Source organism: Taudactylus pleione, unplaced genomic scaffold, assembly GCF_031769625.1.
Source record: "Taudactylus pleione unplaced genomic scaffold, aTauple2 ptg000018l, whole genome shotgun sequence".
Classification (NCBI taxonomy): domain Eukaryota; kingdom Metazoa; phylum Chordata; class Amphibia; order Anura; family Myobatrachidae; genus Taudactylus; species Taudactylus pleione.
In genome coordinates, this window is record NW_028284420.1 from 19053861 (window position 1) to 19073539 (window position 19679).

A 19679-nucleotide genomic window follows, 5' to 3' on the forward strand; every position below is an offset into this window, starting at 1 on the left:
TCAAAACTGTATCAATTTTTTTAGGAGCATTTGCACAAAGTCAGGGATTTTGTAGGATTATAGTCTGGTGTATGATTAACCAATTATACCAAACAGGTGATAATGATCATCATTTTCATATGTAGGTTGAAACAATCATTAACTGAAACAGAAACAGCTGTGTAGGAGGCCTTAAAACTGGGTGAGGAACAGCCAAACTCTGCTACAAAGGTGAAGTTGTGGAGGACCGTTTCCTGTTACAGGTCATACACCATGGCATGACTGAGCACAGCCACAAGACACAAGGTAGTTATACTGCATCAGCATGGTCTCTCCCTGGCAAAGATTTCAAAGCAGATTGGGTTTCAATATGTGCTGTTCAAGCTCTTTTGAAGAAGCACAAAGAAACTGACAACGTTGAAGACCATAGACACAGTGGTCAGCCAAGGAAACTTAGTGCATCAGATTAAAGAAACATCATGCTTACTACTTTTTGAAATCTGAAGATGTCCAGCAGTGCCATTAGCTCAGAACTGGCAGAAACCAGTGGGACCCAGGTAGACCCATCTACTTTTCGGAGAAGTCTGGACAGAAGTGGTCTTCATGGAATATTTGCAGCCAAAAAGCCATACCTTCGACGTGGAAACAAGGCCAAGCGACTCAACTATGCACGAAAACATAGGAACTGGGGTGCAGAAAAATGGCAGCAGGTGCTCTAGACTAATGAGACAAAATGTAAAATATTTGGCTGTAACTGAAGGCAGTTTGTTCACCGAAGGGCTGGAAAGCGGTACAATAATGAGTGTCTGCAGGCAATGGTGAAGCATGGTGGAGGTTCCTTGCAAGTTTAGGGCTGCATTTCAGCAAATTAAGTTGGGGATTTGGTCAGGATTAATGGTGTCCTCAGTGCTGAGAAATACAGGAAGGTACTTATCCATCATGCAATACCATCTGGGAGGCGTCTGACTCCAAATTTATTCTGCAGCAGGACAACGACCCCAAACATACAGCCAATGTCATTAAGAACTATCTGCAGCGTAAAGAATAAGCAGACCTGGAAGTGATGATATGGCCCCCACAGAGCACTGATCTCAACATCATCGAGTCAGAAGGATTTGAGCAAGCCTACATCCACAGAAGATCCGTGGTTAGTTCTCCAAGATGTTTGGAACAACCACCCTGCCGAGTGCCTTCAAAAACTGTGCAAGTGTACCTAGAAGAATTGACGCTGTTTTGAAGGCAAAAGGTGGTCACACCAAATATTTAATCTCCTCCTCCATGCAGTACAGGGGCTGTGCAGCCTATTGCTATAATGAACAGCCCCTGCCGCCTACTCCTCCATGGTGGTCCCGACCTGCTCTTCTTCCTTTGTGGCGTCCTCCTCCCCTGTGATACCGACTCTGCCTCTACCCAGCAACAGATAAGTTGGAAAGGTAGGGGAGCGCCAAAATTCAATTATATCTTGCCCCCCCAACGTAAAAACATTCTGATGCCCCTGTAAGTGAGCATATATATATATTGTTGTTACAGTGCATTTAAATACTTTAGAGAATAATGATAGAGCCTAATAGGTGACCTAGTGTTTATTGTCAGACTGTTCTGCGGCTTCAATGCTTTATGTCTTTGACAGAGAGAATCCTGACCTTTGAAGATCTGGGAAAAGGTTTCTCGCTGTCTGCCCAGACCAATGTGCCCTGGAAACGGTTATTTAGGAAGGCTCCTGTGTGGTAAGTATGTTTCTAATGATTGCAAATGGGTAATTTGTGAACACAAAAAATTGTACAGGTGCATTGGTCCTAATCAGAATCAGAATCGACTTTATTGACCAAGTATACAGCCGTATATAAGGAATTTAGCCCTGGTTTACTGCACGCCAAGAATTCACAGAAATAACTCACAATCCAGTCATAAAACCTAAAAACAATACCTAAATAATAGCAGACAAAAAAATTAAATTATCCTATTCTTAAAACAATACTACTAGACTAGACAGACCCTTCCGTCAATTGTTCAACAGGCGAATAAAAAATATTTTGATGTCTGGAAGTTTTTACAGGCAGTGCTCTACCCGACCTGAAGCAGTTGCAACAGGTAGCAACCAGGATGCGACTAATCCCTCACGATATTACTTGCCCGCTTCCTCACCCTGGACAAGTACAACTCCTGAACTGGAGGGAGACCTACCCCCAATAATCCTTTCCGCTGTTCTCACAACCCTTTGGAGCCTCAGCCTATCTCTCTCGCTTGCAGAGACAAACCAGACTATAACCGAAGAACATAACATAACACTGACTCGATTATGGAGTAAAAAAGAATCGGCAACAAGTATAATCTTTACTGAGCTTTTTTGACAACGGCATGCAAAATTGTAGACCCCAAAAACTTAAAGGAGTCCACTATATATACAACATTGCCATCTATCATAAGTGGGGACACAGGAGCAGAACTTCTCCTAAAGTGCACAACCATCTCTACTGTTTTAAGCGGATTTAACTCCAAATTGTTCTTACAGCACCACCATACCAACTGGTCCACCTCTCTTCTATATGCGGACTTCTCCCTGTCCTTGATCAAACCAATAACAGTGGTGTCATCCGCAAACTTCAGGAATTTCACGGATTGCTCACCAGCATTACAGTCATTGGTATACAGAGAGAAGAGCATGGGGGAAAGGACACACCCTTGGGGGGGCCCCTGTGCTGATCCTGCGTACACTTGAAGTGACCTCCCCTGCTTTCACATACTGCTTCCTATTTGTCAGGTAATCTACAATCCATTCACAGGTAGATACCGGAACCCCCAAATGCAACAATTTGGAGTACAATATCCCTGGGGAAAATCGCATTGAATGCCGAACTGAAGTCGCCGAATTGGACGCTCTCGTAGGTACCAGGCAGGTCAAGATGTTGCAGAACATGATGTAGCCCCACATTAACCGCATCCTCCAATGACCTATTTGCCCGATAGGCAAACTGCAAGGAATCCAAACTAGGACATGCCATCACTTTCAGATTGTTCAGCACTAGACGTTCAAACATTTTCATGACCACAGATGTCAAAGCGATTTGTTTGTAGTCATTTAAACCCGAGAGAGAAGATTTCTTGGGTACAGGAACAATTGTGGAACACTTAAACAAGAGGGAACCGCACACAATTCCAAAGATCTATTAAAGATCCTTGTGCATTATATTGTTCCTTTGCAAACAGTATTGAGGAGTGGAAAAAAATGTTACAATTAAGAGGATGATCCATAAGTGATAGTAGGCAGGACTTGGCACTTTTCCTGTATAACTGCAAGCCCAGAAAATGCACAAATGTAGTTAATTGCATTCTATTAGTTGAAATTTATGCAAAAAACAGAAAACATTTTGTTTTTGTATTTTTCTCTTCAGGTTTTGTAAATGACCGCAAACTAGGGAGCGTAACAAATACTGTACATTGACCATGTTTGATAGTGGGGAAATGTTTCTCTTTACACCTGAAAAATATTGAAATAAAAATTGTTTATTTCTTCTTCAGGATCCATAGGGATCCACAGGGATACCATGGGGATAATGTGGTTAGAGGGATCCAGGCACCAAACAGTTAAGCTTTCAGCTCCCAGGATGCCTCAGGTCCTCCTCCACATATACCCCACCCCTGGCCACAAGCATTCAGTTGTTCGTTTGGTGCGGCAGGATTCAGACGCACCTTTGTAACGAGACTGCTCAGGCAGTCCCAAGCTTTTATTTAAATGTTTTTATTTTATTTCTATGTTTTTGAGTCAGCAGTGCTGAGTGTCTGTCTGAATTAAGACGCATGCACTGCGACTTTGTCTACCTCCGCCGGACCGCAACACCAGTAACATCTCTGGTGATTTTGGCGGGTCACGGCAGTATTTTCTAGTAGCAATGCTGGGGCCTGGACTGCAACCAGATGCACGGAGATGTCGGGTAAGGTGATTCCTCGTCTGACTCCAGTGATCAGCAGCAGACACTTCTGCTGCCATGTACCTGGCTGGTTGATGCAACTTAGGAGAGGTAGGCTCTCCCCTGGCACCTCCTCCGATGCAGATCCATCAAAAGTTTTTAGCGCGTCTGGGTTGCTCCCCCTACTCTCCTCGTGTATATGAAACGCTCAGTCCACTATCGGTGCTCTGCTGAAGCGATTTGGTCTCAGCAGGTTTTGGGTCAGTCTCCCGGTATATCTCTACCTCCGGTCAGGTTTATGCTGCTCTTACCTACCAAGCTTCGTGTTTGGGTAGTTGATTCAGAGTCTATTGCAACTATATTACATATGTATTGTATGTGACTGTTTGCTAGCTGCTGTATTGATACTGCCTTTTATTTCTGACTGTCCGTTATAGCGATCACTGTTTTTTCTCATCCCTCTGGTACAGGTGGGTGGGGTTTTTTTTCTGTGTACTTCACATTTACTAGTATTTGTGAAGGATGTCACATTGCATTGCATTTGTTACCTTTTTAGTATTGAATATGTCAAAAGGTAAAGGGAAACAGGAGGTGGGGGCCCCTGTGCTGGTTTCATGTAAATCCTGTTTGGTGGCTTTGTCCCCTCAGGACTTTATACAGGATGGCGTGTGTGCTGTCTGTTATAAAGAACCACCTCACCAGTCCAGTTTACCCACCCCTTTACAGGAGCCATCTTGGGTGTCCTCCTTGTCTCAGGTAATGAAGCAGTGTGTGGTCATATGGCTACTCCCACACTGCCTCCTTGTATGGGATACCCACAGCATGCTATGTTTGTCCCTCCTATACATCCTTACTGGATGGATGTTTATACCCACTCGAGTCAGAGTATGGCTCAGTCGGCTGTTGCGAGCAGACCGGTAGTCACTAAGGCGTCTAAGTGGAAGTTATCTTTTTATCAGTCTGCTCAGCATGTAGATTCAGACGCATTATCGGAGGAATCAGATGATGCGCAAGGTTCTTCTCCAGGGTCTAGCTCGAGAAAGGAGGACCATCCTTCTACAGTGGATGTTCCTCCTTTGGTGAGGGCAGTTAAATCAATACTAAACATATAAGATGATGAACCGGGTCCTAGAAAGAAGGCTACAGACAGAATCAGAATACTACCATATCTGGACGACCTTCTGATATTGGCACAGTCTCCAGCTGTTTTACAACACCATCTCCAACTGACCATTGCCTGCCTACAGAAGCACGGCTGGATCATCATTTGGAAGAAATCCTCTCTTTCTCCAGCACATTAGATGGTACATTTGGGGGCACTTCTGGATTCTCAGACACAAAGGATGTTTCTGCCAGAGGATAAGATTGTGGCCCTATCATTGTGAGTACTCAAATTGCTACGCAAGCGAAGGGTATCCATTCTATCAGTGATGCAGTTCCTGGGGTCAGTGGTGGGGTATGCTCAGTTCCATTCCTGGCCTCTGCAAAAATTGATTCTCTCCAGGTGGAAAGGACAGTATCATCTAATAAGATCCCAGAGGATCCTTTTCACTCCAGAGGGGGGCTCTCCCTCTCCCCCCTCCCCTTGATGGCGTGGTTCTTGAATCTTCCATTTTAAGAGCCAAAAGTGTCTCCAGCTCTGATTCAATCGATGCTTAGGGCACAAAAGCCTTACTCTGCCCACATCTATTACAGAGTTTGGCATTCTTTTGGTCAATGGTGTTCCCGCAGAAAATATGACCCTAAGGTGTTTAGGGTTTCCCGGGTACTGGCTTTTCTCCAGGCTGGATTAGACCTTTGTCTCCCCCATTCCACCTTGAGAGTGTAGGTTTCTGCACTGTCAGTCTGGTTCCAGAGAAGGATTGCTTCTTTACCGGATGTTAAAATTTTCTTTCAGGGGGTTATCAGAGTTCAGCCTCCTTTTGTCCCACCGGTAGCACTGTAGGATTTGTCTTTGGTTCTCAAAGGGCTACAAGTTCCCCCTTTTGAACCTCTGGACTCTGATTTGAAATGGTTGATAGCGAAGACACTTTCTCCTCGCTATCTCTTCTGCACCCAGAGTCTCTGATTTGGCAGTGCTCTCTTGTCGCTCACCATTTTTGATTATTCACAAGGATAGAGCTTTTCTCCGTACAAGGGAGGGTTACCTTCCCAAGGAAGTATTCCGTTTTCATGTGAATGAAGATATTGTGGTTCCAGCTTTTCAGTCTTCAGACCTTGGCTGTGGTTAATGCTCTCTGTATATATGTGGAGCGTACAAACTGTTAGAAAATCAGAAGCTTTTTTTTTATTGCGCTATATGGTTTTCACATACGAGGATGGCCAGCTAACAAACAGACTCTGGCTCAATGATTACGTATGACTATCTCTCAGGTGTACACACAGGCTGATCTCCCTGTGCGACAGCACATTCTACCCGTTCTGTGGGGCTATCGTGGGCTGTTAGTCGTGGTGCCTCTGCTGAACAATTGAGCAAGGCAGCCATGTGGTCTTCAGTCCATACTTTTCTTAGGTTCTACGCCTTTGATACTTTTGCCTCTCAGGATGCTTCCTTTGAGCCACGAGTTCTCCTTTCTGCACAGGAGCGTCCCCCGCCATAGGGGAACTGCTGAAGGATATCCCCATGGTATCCCTGTGGATCCCTATGGACCCTGAAGAAGAAAATAAGAGTTATGGTAGACTTTTCTTCAAGGTCCATAAGGACCACAGGGCACCCACCCTGACACACCTGGTTGCATTGGGTAATTTTTGTTTCGGGCATGGAATACCCTCATTTTCTGAGAGTGTTTCTGGTGTACGATTGTTCTTCCTTCTCTTCTTTCCTCCTTCTGCCTTGGGCTTGTTTACAGAACTGCTGTGGCCGGGGGTGGGGTATATGTGGAGGAGGACCTGAGGCATCCTGGGATCTGAAAGCTTAACTGTTTGGTGTCTGGATCACTCCAACCACATTATCCCCATGCTATTCCTGTGGATCCTATGGACCTTGAAGAAAGAGTTCTCAATGGTAAGTCTACCATAACTCTTATTTTTTATAAATGTCACTTACATTTAACTTGCACAATTCGAAGATTGCCTAGAGACTAAACTGTATGGTGCCACTTGTCACATCTTATAACCATAATCGTTTTGGTTGCTGTGGATTCAAGGATTTTGCATTTATTTATGAAAGTTTGTGAAGTGGTACTGGGTGAGGTACTAAAATGTGGTTGTGTGTGTGTGTTTTTATTTTTGTAAATAACCTCTGAGTGTCACTGATAGGGGGAAAAAAAAGCACAGTTCTAACTGGCAACCATTACCTTTTTATATGATTTGACAATTATAAGTGCAATAGTGTTTATACTTGTGTTTTCAGCTTGTGCAATCACTGGTTAAATCATGCCGCTGATACACAATTTATCCAGTGATATGTTTACACATATAATTATAGGGCAGTGATTATCGCCCAGCTTAGTGTTGCCAGCACTGCATTCACCCTCTTCTCCTGGCTTCCAACATACTTTAAAGAAAGATTTCCAGATGCCAAGGTGAGAACCCTGTTACACAGAATATCAATTGTTGTGCTCTGTAAAATATTTGTTCATATGAACACATTGTGCCACCTACTGGCAAAATATGAAAACTGCACATCTTTATCTGATGAAGATGTTTGACATTGCATGCATTACGATTAGTTTATATAGTGCCACCATATAACTAAGTGCTGTACAGTAACTGTAATGCTGGGTACATACTAGACGATATGTTGTCCGATCCGGTGTGTACCAGATATGTCGCTAAGAATGCACGCTCCAACACATCTTCAGCGACATCCTCTGTCAGCCCAACATGCAGGGAAAATAGGGGGATGTCGTTAACAAGGGCCATGCTGCCGAATGCAGCATGGCACCCGCCATCGCTCTGTCGCTGCCTGCATCGGTAAGTGTGTATGCACGGTAAGTGTGCTGGCTGCATCGGTAAGTGTGTATGCATCGGCTAATTTGTACCCAGCTTAAGTGTGGTTTCATTTGCTATTTTGATGAAATATTGAATGCTTGTCTTCGAGGCTATATGACTACATAACTGTTCTTAATTAAAAAGCTGCATGAATATTGGGGGATGTGGTTGACATCACGGTGGTCAGAATGCTGGCGCACCGAATAGGGGGGTTTTAGGGGGGGAGGGTTAGGGTTAGGCTGCAGGAAAAGTGGGTTAAGGGTTTGAATTAGGCTACTTACCTTTGGGCATTGGGATTCTGACTGACTGACCGCCTGCACCCCGTGCCCAACCTAAATGTTGGTTCTGACTTTAATCTAATGGATAAATGCTACATGGTGTATTAATCTTCTGTTACCTGTTTCTCTGAAGTTTATATTCATATACAAAAATGTTGCCTTTCACAGTAACCTGACACATTCATACAAAGTCATTAAATATGCTGTAAACCACGGCAAACAATCATATATCTGCTTTCACCAGTGTAGTGTCTTTAAAGATCATTTGATATCTGGTTGGTTATGGTAAATATTTTAAGTGTATCATGTTTGTTTTACATAAGCCATTATGTACAAATGTGTGAGGGCAAATTCTGTGAAAGTAAATTGTTTTTATGTTCTGTAATTAGTATAAAATAGAACAGCATGTATATAGAAGGTGTATTTTAACTCAGATGTTTGATATTAATGTTGGAATGTGACAAGTGCACTGTTTTTTTTTTTTTTTTTGTTTTGTTTTTTTAAATGTTTGCAGTACCCACACAGATTCTAACACATCAAATACAATTTTACCAAAATGGGCAAAAATTATGTTTTTTGTTTTGTTTTCCCCATTAAATTTGAAGAAAGTGATGCAAAAGCAAATGGCAGATAATTTCTGAGAAGGGTCCACATTGTTTTCAAGTTGGGACTCACCTCTTTGATATGTGGATGCCCCTTACTCTACAGGTGGTGTTATAGACAGGATAGGGAACGTAGAGCTTTCCTGCCATATACGGAAAATGCATGTTTTCCATAGCTCAGGGTATTATTGCCTGGTGACGACAATACCATGTGATAAGGAAACACATTTCTTGGCGCCCCCACAGTTGCAGGTGGGATAGACATGTAGTGTCCTAAGCCGCCCATCTTCCCCATATATACGGTAAACATAAGTTTTTTTTCTGTAGCACATGGTATCATTGTCTGGTGATAATAGGTACTATAGGGACCTGTCATTCTCTATGGGGCACAAAGGAACGGCCTCCAATGTGTGTGATGGGTTACTAGTATCTTCTGTCTAATTATTTAGTTTCTTCTTTCAACAATGACAACAGCAGGTGTGGTGTTACTGTAGTTGTCTATGAAAACAAAAGAGGTACACCCGTCTTTCAAATAAGGGTGTCCTGGTCTTTGTAGATGCTGGGATTGCGGAGATAGAGTGATTAAAATACCCCCCCCTATTTTTTGTTCATATCCGTGGTTGCCTGTAGTCCCCACTCATCGTTGGGACTGGTGGGGGGAGAGGTAAAAAAAAATTCTGTTCTCAGTCCCCCGCAGCAAAGGGGTTAAAATGCACAATTTTTAGACCATGCAGTATTTGTTTTTTTACTTTTGCAAGAAAAAAAAATTCTAAGCTGTAAAATGCATTGGTTATTATCCGATTTCTACTCATGCGCATTAGTATATTCTCTACTGCCTGATCACATCTATTTTTCTCTCATCTATCTTTCTCTCTCTCTCTCTTTGTGTGTTGGTGCTTCCCTGATATGTATATGGTAAGTGATTTTGGTCTGTATTTCCCTCTTACGCTGGTACCTGTATATCTCTGATTTTCAGATCTGTAATTTTTAGTCTCCTGGATCCTTCTGTTTCTGATCAGTTTTTTTGTCTACTAGGGATGGGTATTTAATGTCGTGCCATGGTTTGTAGCTATTCCCGCAGCCATTATTAGCGGGCTACTGTCTGACTACCTCATCACACAAGGTAAGAAACTGGCTCTATGGCCTGTGCATGCAAAGGAGGCCCGTTTATGGGTGATTTTATACTAGCGAGACTGCAGCCTATCAAATCGCATTCTCGCGAATATTTATGTAGTGCACAAAGGAACTGCCTCCAACGTGTGTGATAGGTTACTAGTATCTTCTGTTTATTTATTTACTTTCTTCTTCTAACAATTACAAAATATAGTAGGTGTGATGTTATGGTAGTGGTCTATGAGAAGTATTCTAATATGGCAGGTTCTGGTTAAAATACAAATTTATAAGGGACTGTAAATGAGCCCCACACTAAACTCTGTGTATGGACTTGGAAAACCAGCTTGGGCACAGAGATCAGCTGATGATTCTAATACAACCATAATTTCAATGTAAAGTTTTATACAGTTAACTGTGATGCTTCATTGTCTAATACATTTCCTTCAAAGGATGTTCATTTAACCCATTTGTCTTTTTTACTATATCAGGATATAAAGCAATCTGGGTCCGGAAGCTCATGCAGGTAATGGAGCATCTGGTAATTGCATTGTGTGCTGTGTACTTACTAGGGCTCTCTAGCCCTTTTTCTCCAACAATCTAATTGCATTATCTCTACAGATTATTGGAATGGGAGTCTCCAGCATTTTCGTCCTGTGCCTTGGTCATGCAACCAGTTATTGCCAGGCTATTACTTTTGCCTCCATATCAGTGGGGCTGCAAACTTTCAACCATAGGTAAGGTTCCTCTCTGCACCTGCCTGATTTTGGAAAGGTCACATGGCCCATTCAGCTGCTGACCAGTCCTGCAAGTGTACAGCTGAAGTGGGCGTGGAAGAAGGGAGGACACTTCTTCCTTTCCTCAGTGCTTGTACTCTGGCTGCCAGTCAAACTTCTCATGTACTGACTACTGGGAAAATGTACTAAGCTTTAGATAGAAGCTGACTGGTTCTTATTTCATCTCTCTCTTTATCTCTAAGTGTCACTTTACAGGCTGTGTTTGAAAAATGATAGCTAGAACTGATTGGTTGGTACTTTGGCCCTCATTCAGAGCCGTACGCTCTGAGCAGAGCGCACGCTCTGAATGAGGGCCGCCCTCCATAATTATGGAGCGTCCTCCAGGACGCTCGTATAGCTGTGGGTCACCACCCACAGCCTATACGAGCGTGCAGTTTGATGGCCGCGATGGTCTTGACACTGCGAGCCGGAGCCTGCGGTTGAGGTTTTCAACCGCAAGGCCCGGAGTGATTTTGGCTCTATCTGAGCCAAAATCACTCCCACTGACATCACTAGTGATGTCAGTGGGCCGGCTTCTGACGGGAGGCGTTCCCTTGGGAACGCCCCCGTCAGGGAGGCACGCCCCCGGCTTGCCCACCAAAGGGGGTGTGCTGTCAATCAACATCGACAGCACGCCCCCTTTGATCAGACACAACGAGCGAAGGAAGGGACACTAGGATCAAGTCCTTGTGTGCAAAACTTGGGCACGCTAATGAAAATGGGGCATGCCAGATAGCATGTCCCCATTTCATTTAACACTGGGGGCATGCACATAATTAGCCTAGATGTTGGGCTGCCCTCCCTACCTTTCCTCCAGCCCACGGGTGGGACAGCACCCAAAAAACAGAACTGTTGCACCTCAGTCGTGGTGGTTGGGGGGTATACACTATATATGTACATACATATATAGTCACACACATACGGTATACACTTACATATGTACTGTTGTACGCATACCTACACTTCTACACATACATATACTGTCACACACACACATATACACTTACATACGTACTGTTGTACACATAGACACATTTAGGGGTCTAGTTACTAAGCCTTGGATGGAGATAAAGTGAACGGTGATAAGGTACCAGCCAATCGGCTCCTAACTGTAATTTTTCAAACACAGCCTGTGAGATGGCAGTTAGGAGCTGATTGGCTGGTACCTTATCTCTGTTCACTTTATCTCCATCCAAGGCTTCGTAAATAGACCCCTTATACACATACATATCTAGTGATACACAAATATTGTCACACACATACACATATATATATATATATATATACAGTCACATACACAGTCACACACAAATACATAAACATACTGTCATCACAGTCTCAGTCACACACTTAATCACATACTGTATATACATACAGACAAAATGGTTTCCTCCCACTTGCCTTGCACTCTGGTACACTAGCTGCAGCTGCTACTCCTTGTCCCCTCCTCTCTCTCATCAATGCTGCTGGCCCTGACTTCACAAAGTGCCATGTAGCCCCACTCCCTACTCTGACTCCACCTCCACCATTACTGTTCTCAATTTTTTCATATTTAATTGATCTGCTACTGCTTTGCAGCTGTGATCAAAAACTGGGAGGGGGGGGGACTTCTGAAAGGGGGGAGCCCTGAGAGAGGGGGCCTGGGGGCACTTAACTCCCTCTGGCCCCCCCCCCCCACCCTTAATCTGGCCCTGCCCAAAATGATATAATTATTTGTGCTCTATTGAATGGACCTTGCTCATGAGAATGGACTCTGAGGGCTGGTGTAAACACCACTGATAGGCTAAACGTCTAGCATTCAGTCCTTCAGGTCGCCTAGGTGCGGTGCCCGCACTGAACGACGTTCACTGAACGTCATTCAGTGCAGGAGACCGACCTATCTGAGGACATGCCGAACCGGACTATTGCCATCAGGTTGACTGGCATGTTCCACAGATAATCGGCGTTGGCAAGAACCCAGCGTGTACGCGCATCGTTGGTCCTTGCTGGCTATCCATTAGACGACTTTTCTGAACGTTCCGAACAAAACCACCTGGATTTGGTCGCATTGTTCAGAAAGTCGTCTAATGGATAGGCCCCTTAAGTTTATTTGCTTTGCAAATAAGAATTCACTGCACTTGCTCTATTTACATACCAATGTACATGTATTGCAGGCTTCATAGTAAACTCTTGTTCATAATATTGCCAATTGGTCAACACAAATCACACAACTTATTGCTCATGCAGCCTACTCCTGTACTGTGTAAGCTATCAGGAATGCATTTCCAGATCAGTTTACATGTTCTATTCACCATCAAAATTGTTTCCTTTCTTTAAAGGTAGACCTTGGACAGCTGTCAGCAAACTACACTGACAGGCTTGTTTACATTGGAAAAATAAGTGCTATAATCTTACCCTTAACAATCATTCTGATATTAATCTTCAACAATCTAGTGTATTTGGAATAAGTAAAGCTGACATCTAATTGGTTAGTAGGTGATTATGAGTTGGGAATGTGCCACATATTCTACATATAATCTTCCAGTGGAGCACAAGTCATAATTGAACTTATTTACACATGGAGTTCTCTGCAGAGATAACATTCGCTATCAGTCATAGACTTCACTAGAACTGGTCCTCTTGTGGTCAATATAACATGGAATGTGGCTGAAAACTTTTTTCCCCGCAAACTAAAAATCTGTTATGAGACATACCAGCACCTCTGTTTTATTTAATAATGATAGTTTAAAAAATAACTTTGCTAATCCCTTTTTCTCATTATTTCACAGTGGTATAACTGTCAATGTTCAGGACCTCGCTCCTTCCTGTGCCGGCTTCCTTTTTGGTAAAGCTATATAAATTATCACATTTGGTCTGGATTTGGTACTACCTCACCCAGGTATTACCTCTGAGGATGTTCTAATTGTAGGGCACCTTTTACTGGAAAGTTTGGAACTGTAGAATTCAAGTTAATTCTCTGTTTCTGTTTGCAAACAGCTTTGAAGTATATAGCACTAGAACCAAGAGCACTAGCACATGTACAAGACTAGACCAATATGTTTTCAATCAGAGCTTCAGAGTGATTATAAGACTAGACCAGCTTGTATCTAATTGAAGCATTAGAATACTTTCAGAGCTGTAGCAAATTTTAAAATGGCTTAAAATAGTTGCAGCTAAATCAACCAATAGTAAATCAGTTACAGAAACGCGGGGCTTAAGGCCCCCCATACATCAGCAATTGATTGCAGCAATTTGCAATCGATTGTGTATAAAAATCTTTCCCTTTTTCAATCGATTGCAAATTGCGCAATTGCTGCAATCAGTTGCTGATGTATGGGGGCCTTTAGGCTCTAGCCCTATAAACTTTCTAAAGATTGTAGATGATGCAGGTTTCTCTAGCTCTGAAAACATTTTAAATTCTCTAAGTGGCCAAAGGTTGGTGTACCCCTGTTAGCATTCTAATTTTCTGATTCACTAAACATAGGTCTAAGGGCCCCATTTACGAACGAGTTTTATTACCAAAACGAGTGATAAATGTCACTGTGTATGATAAATGGTGCTCCAGCCAATCACCTCCCAACTGTCATTTTTCTAACAGTTGGGAGCTGATTGGCTGGAGCACCATTTATCATACACAGTGAAATGTATCACTCGTTTTGGTGATAAAACTCGTTAGTAAAGGAAACCTGCTTCATCTACAATCTTTAGAAAGTTTATAGGGCTAGAGCCGTATAGCCAATTGGAGCATTGCAAATTTCACATGGCTTGATTGTAGCAATCAGCAGTAAAATATTTATAGGGCAGAACTTGGTAGAATGTTCAACTAGACTAGAGCAATGTCTAAACGACACCAGTATTAGTACATGCAGAGTGCAAAAATTAGCCCAGCCAAATGCAATACAAATGGCAACATGAATCCATGTTGTTCCACTTGGTGGTGACATCTCATCTCTACTTATTATAGGTGTGGCTAACACAGGAGGAGCTTTACTTGGTAAGTAATAGACTGGTCAGTAACGCTCCTAGTTTTCACTTATTTTGAAATGAGCCTCTTACAGGCAAAATAAATAAGTCTTGAAAGATAACTTGTCTGTTTTACTATTCGCATTTATTTTTTTAACAGTGACCATTTGTCTCTGCATCGGCAGCTCAGGAGACAGTGCATCGGTATGCAAATGCTGTGTCTGAGCGTTTTGCCGATTTATAGTTCTGTCCTCACTCCTGGGCAGCAGCCATTTTATCTTAAGGGTCCCTTGCTTCCTGAGGGCTCTCTAGCACACAGGGCTATGTGTGAAAAGCATATTATCTGAAAGCTGACTGATTCCCTGTAAATTATTGGAAAACTCCTTCTTCCCCCTTCCCTCCTTTTATCACCACCCCATCTATTTGTAGCATGGAGGGGACAAGGGTTTTGGTAAGGGGTTGTTTTATTAATCTATGCATGAGTCATACATTTATTCCCCCACAAGAGGTCTCCATTCCATGACTGATGATCTCAAGCTGTTATACAGGAAACGTGTGTGTGTGTGTGTGTGTGTGTGTGTGTGTGTGTGTGTGTGTGTGTGTGTGTGTGTGTGTGTGTGTGTGTGTGTGTGTGTGTGTGTGTGTGTTTTAAATAATGTTACAACCACAGTTGCATTAATCTCTGGTGGATGACAAGTCTCTGCATCTTGGATAATGCATAAAATAGCTGTTCGAATAGAATGACAATGGTTTCTCCAAGAACTGTTCTGGACAATATTAAAATGGTTTTGAGTGATTGTATATTATGTAACAGTTCCTCTTTGTACTGTATTACTGTTTTACTGACTGGTTTATCGGAGTAATATATATACTTGATCACTCCAAATACATACATTTCCTACAGTGGCCCATTCTGAGAGTGTGTGGTGGGGGGGTGTCTTCAATATATATAATTATAATTTGTATCCATATTATAATATTGTGTCTCTGCTCTAGGTGTTGTTTGGGTCTACCTGTCAGGTTACCTCATTGAAAGCACAGGCTCCTGGACCCCCATGTTCCACCTGGTGGTAGCTGTGAATGTGTTGGGTTTACTTGTGTTCCTGGAGTTTGCGAAGTCTGAAAGAATGGACGTGGAGATAATTCACACGTAGCGGGGCAAGACGGTGTAACCGGCGTTTCCAAGTGTCGGAGCTGGGGAGAAGAGGCGCTTTGGACCATAACTGAGATGAAGTTTTTCTGATTGCCCTCTGACACCACTTCCAGGACACAGAGAATGAAGTTATTGGGCATTTCCCGCCAGTGGTATATCACATCTACAGTGTCTGAGTTACACCTGCTATATTGTACAAGGGAGAAGATCCAGTAGTGACCACTGTAATTTCTGTATTGAGTGAACTACAAATGAAAACAAAATCTAATGTTCTGTCAGGAAAGCAGTGTAATATAGATAATGGAGACAGAGGATGCTGTATACATTTCCAGGGATTTACAGTGGAAGACACAGTTTGCAATGCAGCTTTTTTTTTTTTTTTTTTTTTATTAAATTAATTTATTCAATATTGCAGAGGAATTCCTGAATCGTGATCCATCACTAATACATTGGACTGAATGTAATAGAGAGTGATCCGGCACCGCTCCGGGAATACATGCGAGTGTTTCCGTTTTTTTAAAACCGCAAGCAAGTTAAAGGCAAAACCAAGATGGTTTTGCGCCTAAAATGCTTGCTATTTTATAAAAACGAGAATACTCGCATGTCCGCAGCGGCACCGGCTCGTACTCTATTACATTCAGTCCATTATATCAACCGTCCTATGGCAATTGTACACATTTCATTCTGTGATATACCATATAGAACACCACACTATGCATATACAGAAAACACTTGAGCAGTAAATAAAACCTATATACAATTGGACAAAACATTCTTCCCCAGTACATTCCATAATATATGTATAATGTCAATCATACGCTGAAAGTCTTAATAAATCTTACTCCGTTTTTACAAACCATTTCCTATTCTGTCTATTTGCTGAGATGTGTACGTCTAATGAGCAACCAGGATGGCATAGAAATGAATCTCCCAGGTAATATATGTGTACTGATAAACAACCAAGCACTATATTTATACAGTGCAGGTTCTCTGTGCTGACCACATGCATAGTGCTTTGAATAAAGAGAAGATATTGGGATCAATGATTATGTTGTCAGCACACATTCCCCATTCACACTGTTTTATGATCCAATAATTCTCCTAGTTTTTACTGCCAGTTCTCTCCCAGCTCTTGCCACTGATGTTATAGGCCGCATGTGTAATCTCTATAGCATTAAGTGTCCAAAGCGGACATCACTTTTAATGTACTATCTACGTTAAATTTATACTTTTAATGGTACTTTGCTGTTAATTCATGATAAAGAGCAATCATGGAGTCCTGGTTGACAATAAACGGAGCGACAGCATATCAAACTAAAGTTTCATTACCATCTAGGTCAGAAAACCTTTTAAGTTCACCAATTTAAAATAACTTTGCTGGGAGCGAGTCTGAGCTATAGACACTGCAAGCTCTGTGATTTGCTATATGTGATTGGTCGTAATAGGACAGGGCTGCATGTGACCAGTCAGTGTCATGATATGAGAAGGGGAACTGTCTGTAAACAGGAAGACAGAGGAAGGAGCAGGATCCCCAGCAGCACAGAATAGTGATGTAGGGTTTATGTCAGACTGATGCAGGAAGATCATGGTATGGCACCAACTTAAAACAGTTCTGTTTATTTTTTCCCTGTGATGGGATGTAATCCATTACCCGGGAACGTGTTTATGGGCTAATAAAATTGATAGTTTATAAGTAAAGTTTGGAAAGCCTGCCTTATTTCCATGATAATATACAGTAGGTCACAAGTGTAATTATTATAGACCTTTACCCATAAAGAAATCTGATTTGATACGTTTGTGTCAGGAAATCAATTTTTTTTTTTTTTTTACATAAGTGTGGAGTGAGTTGATTTTTTTTTTTTATTTGAAGAAAAGGTGACTACTTTACATACATGTAAATTTTGAAGCACTCCTTTTATATATTGCGCCTTTTAACACCTCCAATGATCATCCAAAATCACTGTAGATTCAACTTCTTTCTTTTCTTTGTATACAGCTAAAAAAACCTATTGGCATAATGCACGGCTGAACACAAATCTATACACTGTATAAAAAGCTGACGCTGCTCCTCACCTCACACCAGCGGCCACTAAATGGCGCCAAACAGAGCAATTCAATTGTTGCTCTGTTTGGGTGTGCACAGCCGCTGATGCTGATCTTTGTACTCTCAGCCCCCCCGAACTGGCGAGCAAAAATGACCGAAAGCGACCCGTTTCAGCACTCAAAATGGGCGCAACAATGACCAGTCAAGTTGTTGGGCTGCTAACTAGTGGTCAGGGCCGTAGAGAGCCTGGCCGGGCCCGGGTAAAGGAGGGGGCGTTGCCTAATTGCGGGATGCGTGGCCACGCCCCCTTGGAAAAAAATCACTTTTGCAGCGCGCCGTGGAGGGGGGCGCTGTAAGCCCCCCAGCCTGGTGCTAATAAGGGGGGGGCGCGATCAGTGTGATCACCCCCCCCCCCACAGCCAAAGGAGACTGCTCCGGCTGCTGCAGCAGCCGCGAGCAGTCTCACACTGCAGCCCAGCACAAGCTGTGTGCTGAGCTACTGTGGGAAAGGGGGGGCGATGCCGGGCCCCTCTAGCAAGTCCGGACCCGGGTAAACTGTACCCGCTCCCCCCCCTCTCGGCGCCCATGCTAGTGGTCCATAATTGCACCTGCATTGCTTGCACAGAAAAAAATAAAAATTATATATTTATCTATTGTACACATCTCTGCAGTTCACCACTCTTCGTGTGCTTAGTTCTCTTGTCAATATCAATAAAGGCACCCTTCCACCTGCATATACTTTGTGCAAATGATGCACCTGGAAACAGGCATTTTACACACCCGTCCAGCTCTGCATGGCTCACAGATCCATCAGTTATACCCCCTTCAGTCACGCGCTTGAGCTGCATATGTCTCTGCATTGCCTGTACTTGCTTATGCTTGGTTCTGGAGCATGCACAAGCATTCTAGTATCGTGTATGTATACATACAAACACACTTTTCTTCACGTGTACAGAGATATATACATCTACTTGTCTCTCCTTGAATACAGATATATATATATATATATATATATATATATACCTCCACAGTTCACTTCTTCATGTGTACAGAAAGCTATAAATATCACAGGTCTAATCCTTGTGTACTCTGATCTAAAACCACATGTGTGCCGAGTTATCCATATAAACCCTGCAGGTTTCTTCTTTGTGTACAGAGATCTATACAAACCTACCCGGTCTTCTCTTTGTGTGCAGAGAGATATATAAACCTCACAGATATATTCCTCATACAGAAAGATCTAAAACGTCACCAGTCTCCTCTTTGGGGCTGACTGTGAGTCGCATGCAGTGGATCCATATCTTTTGCCGGTGCACATATGTGACTTTATGCAAATCCCGCTACAAGTCCTTCCCTGATGTACAGGACTAAGACGGCCACTTTGAGCTCTATAGGTGCTGTAATAATGCCTTGTGCATCTATAGTCCTATGGTTGGTGCAGATTATCTGTCTGAATATGGCCTCCTATGTGAGCGGTTCTGCGTCTTTGGGACTGATTCAGAGATGTACGCTAACCTAATGGCTAGTGCATATCTCCGATTGTAACTGCTCTGCACCGCCACATGACCCGTACTGGACTTATGCAGTACGGGTCTGCGAAGTGGATTGTCAGTGATTGACAGTCTGCTGCCATTTCTTGGTTGGGAGGGGGTGGCGACAGCCTCTGTCTCCCAAAATGGAGGCGTGTTGCCGCTGTTGGGGGGGAAGGGAAAGGGCCAGGATCTCCGTCATCCAACAGAATTCCTGGCCTCTATTGAGCAACTGCGATCGCCAGCTTGAGTGACCCCATGGTCACTCAGCTGGCAGAGGACCACGCAGATGATCCGATACTGCGCCCACGGACACAGCTCGGATCAGTATTGCATGCAAGAGGCAGGACGACTCCTGCTGCATTACCAGATTAGTGCTATCGCAGCTGCTACCATGTTAGCAGCTGCAATAGCAAATCGGTCCA

General features: G+C 43.1%; 1 protein-coding gene across 4 annotated transcripts in view; it reads left to right on the top strand.

The window, feature by feature from the left end:
• The window catches only part of SLC17A9 (solute carrier family 17 member 9), a 63394-nt gene extending 47275 nt beyond the window's left edge, over nt 1-16119 (top strand). For 3 of the 4 annotated variants that reach the window (XM_088442823.1, XM_088442824.1, XM_088442822.1), the window contains 8 exons: nt 1610-1706; nt 7315-7411; nt 9736-9823; nt 10302-10336; nt 10432-10547; nt 13355-13410; nt 14530-14559; nt 15525-16119. In XM_088442823.1, coding sequence (XP_088298949.1) covers nt 1610-1706; nt 7315-7411; nt 9736-9823; nt 10302-10336; nt 10432-10547; nt 13355-13410; nt 14530-14559; nt 15525-15682 — 677 coding nt within the window. In that variant the 3' untranslated portion in view covers nt 15683-16119. Of the gene's footprint in view, nt 1-1609; nt 1707-7314; nt 7412-9735; nt 9824-10301; nt 10337-10431; nt 10548-13354; nt 13465-14529; nt 14560-15524 lie in introns of all 4 variants that reach the window. The other variant, XR_015869413.1, reaches the window with a different exon arrangement.
• The last annotated feature ends 3560 nt before the right edge of the window (nt 16120-19679 follow it).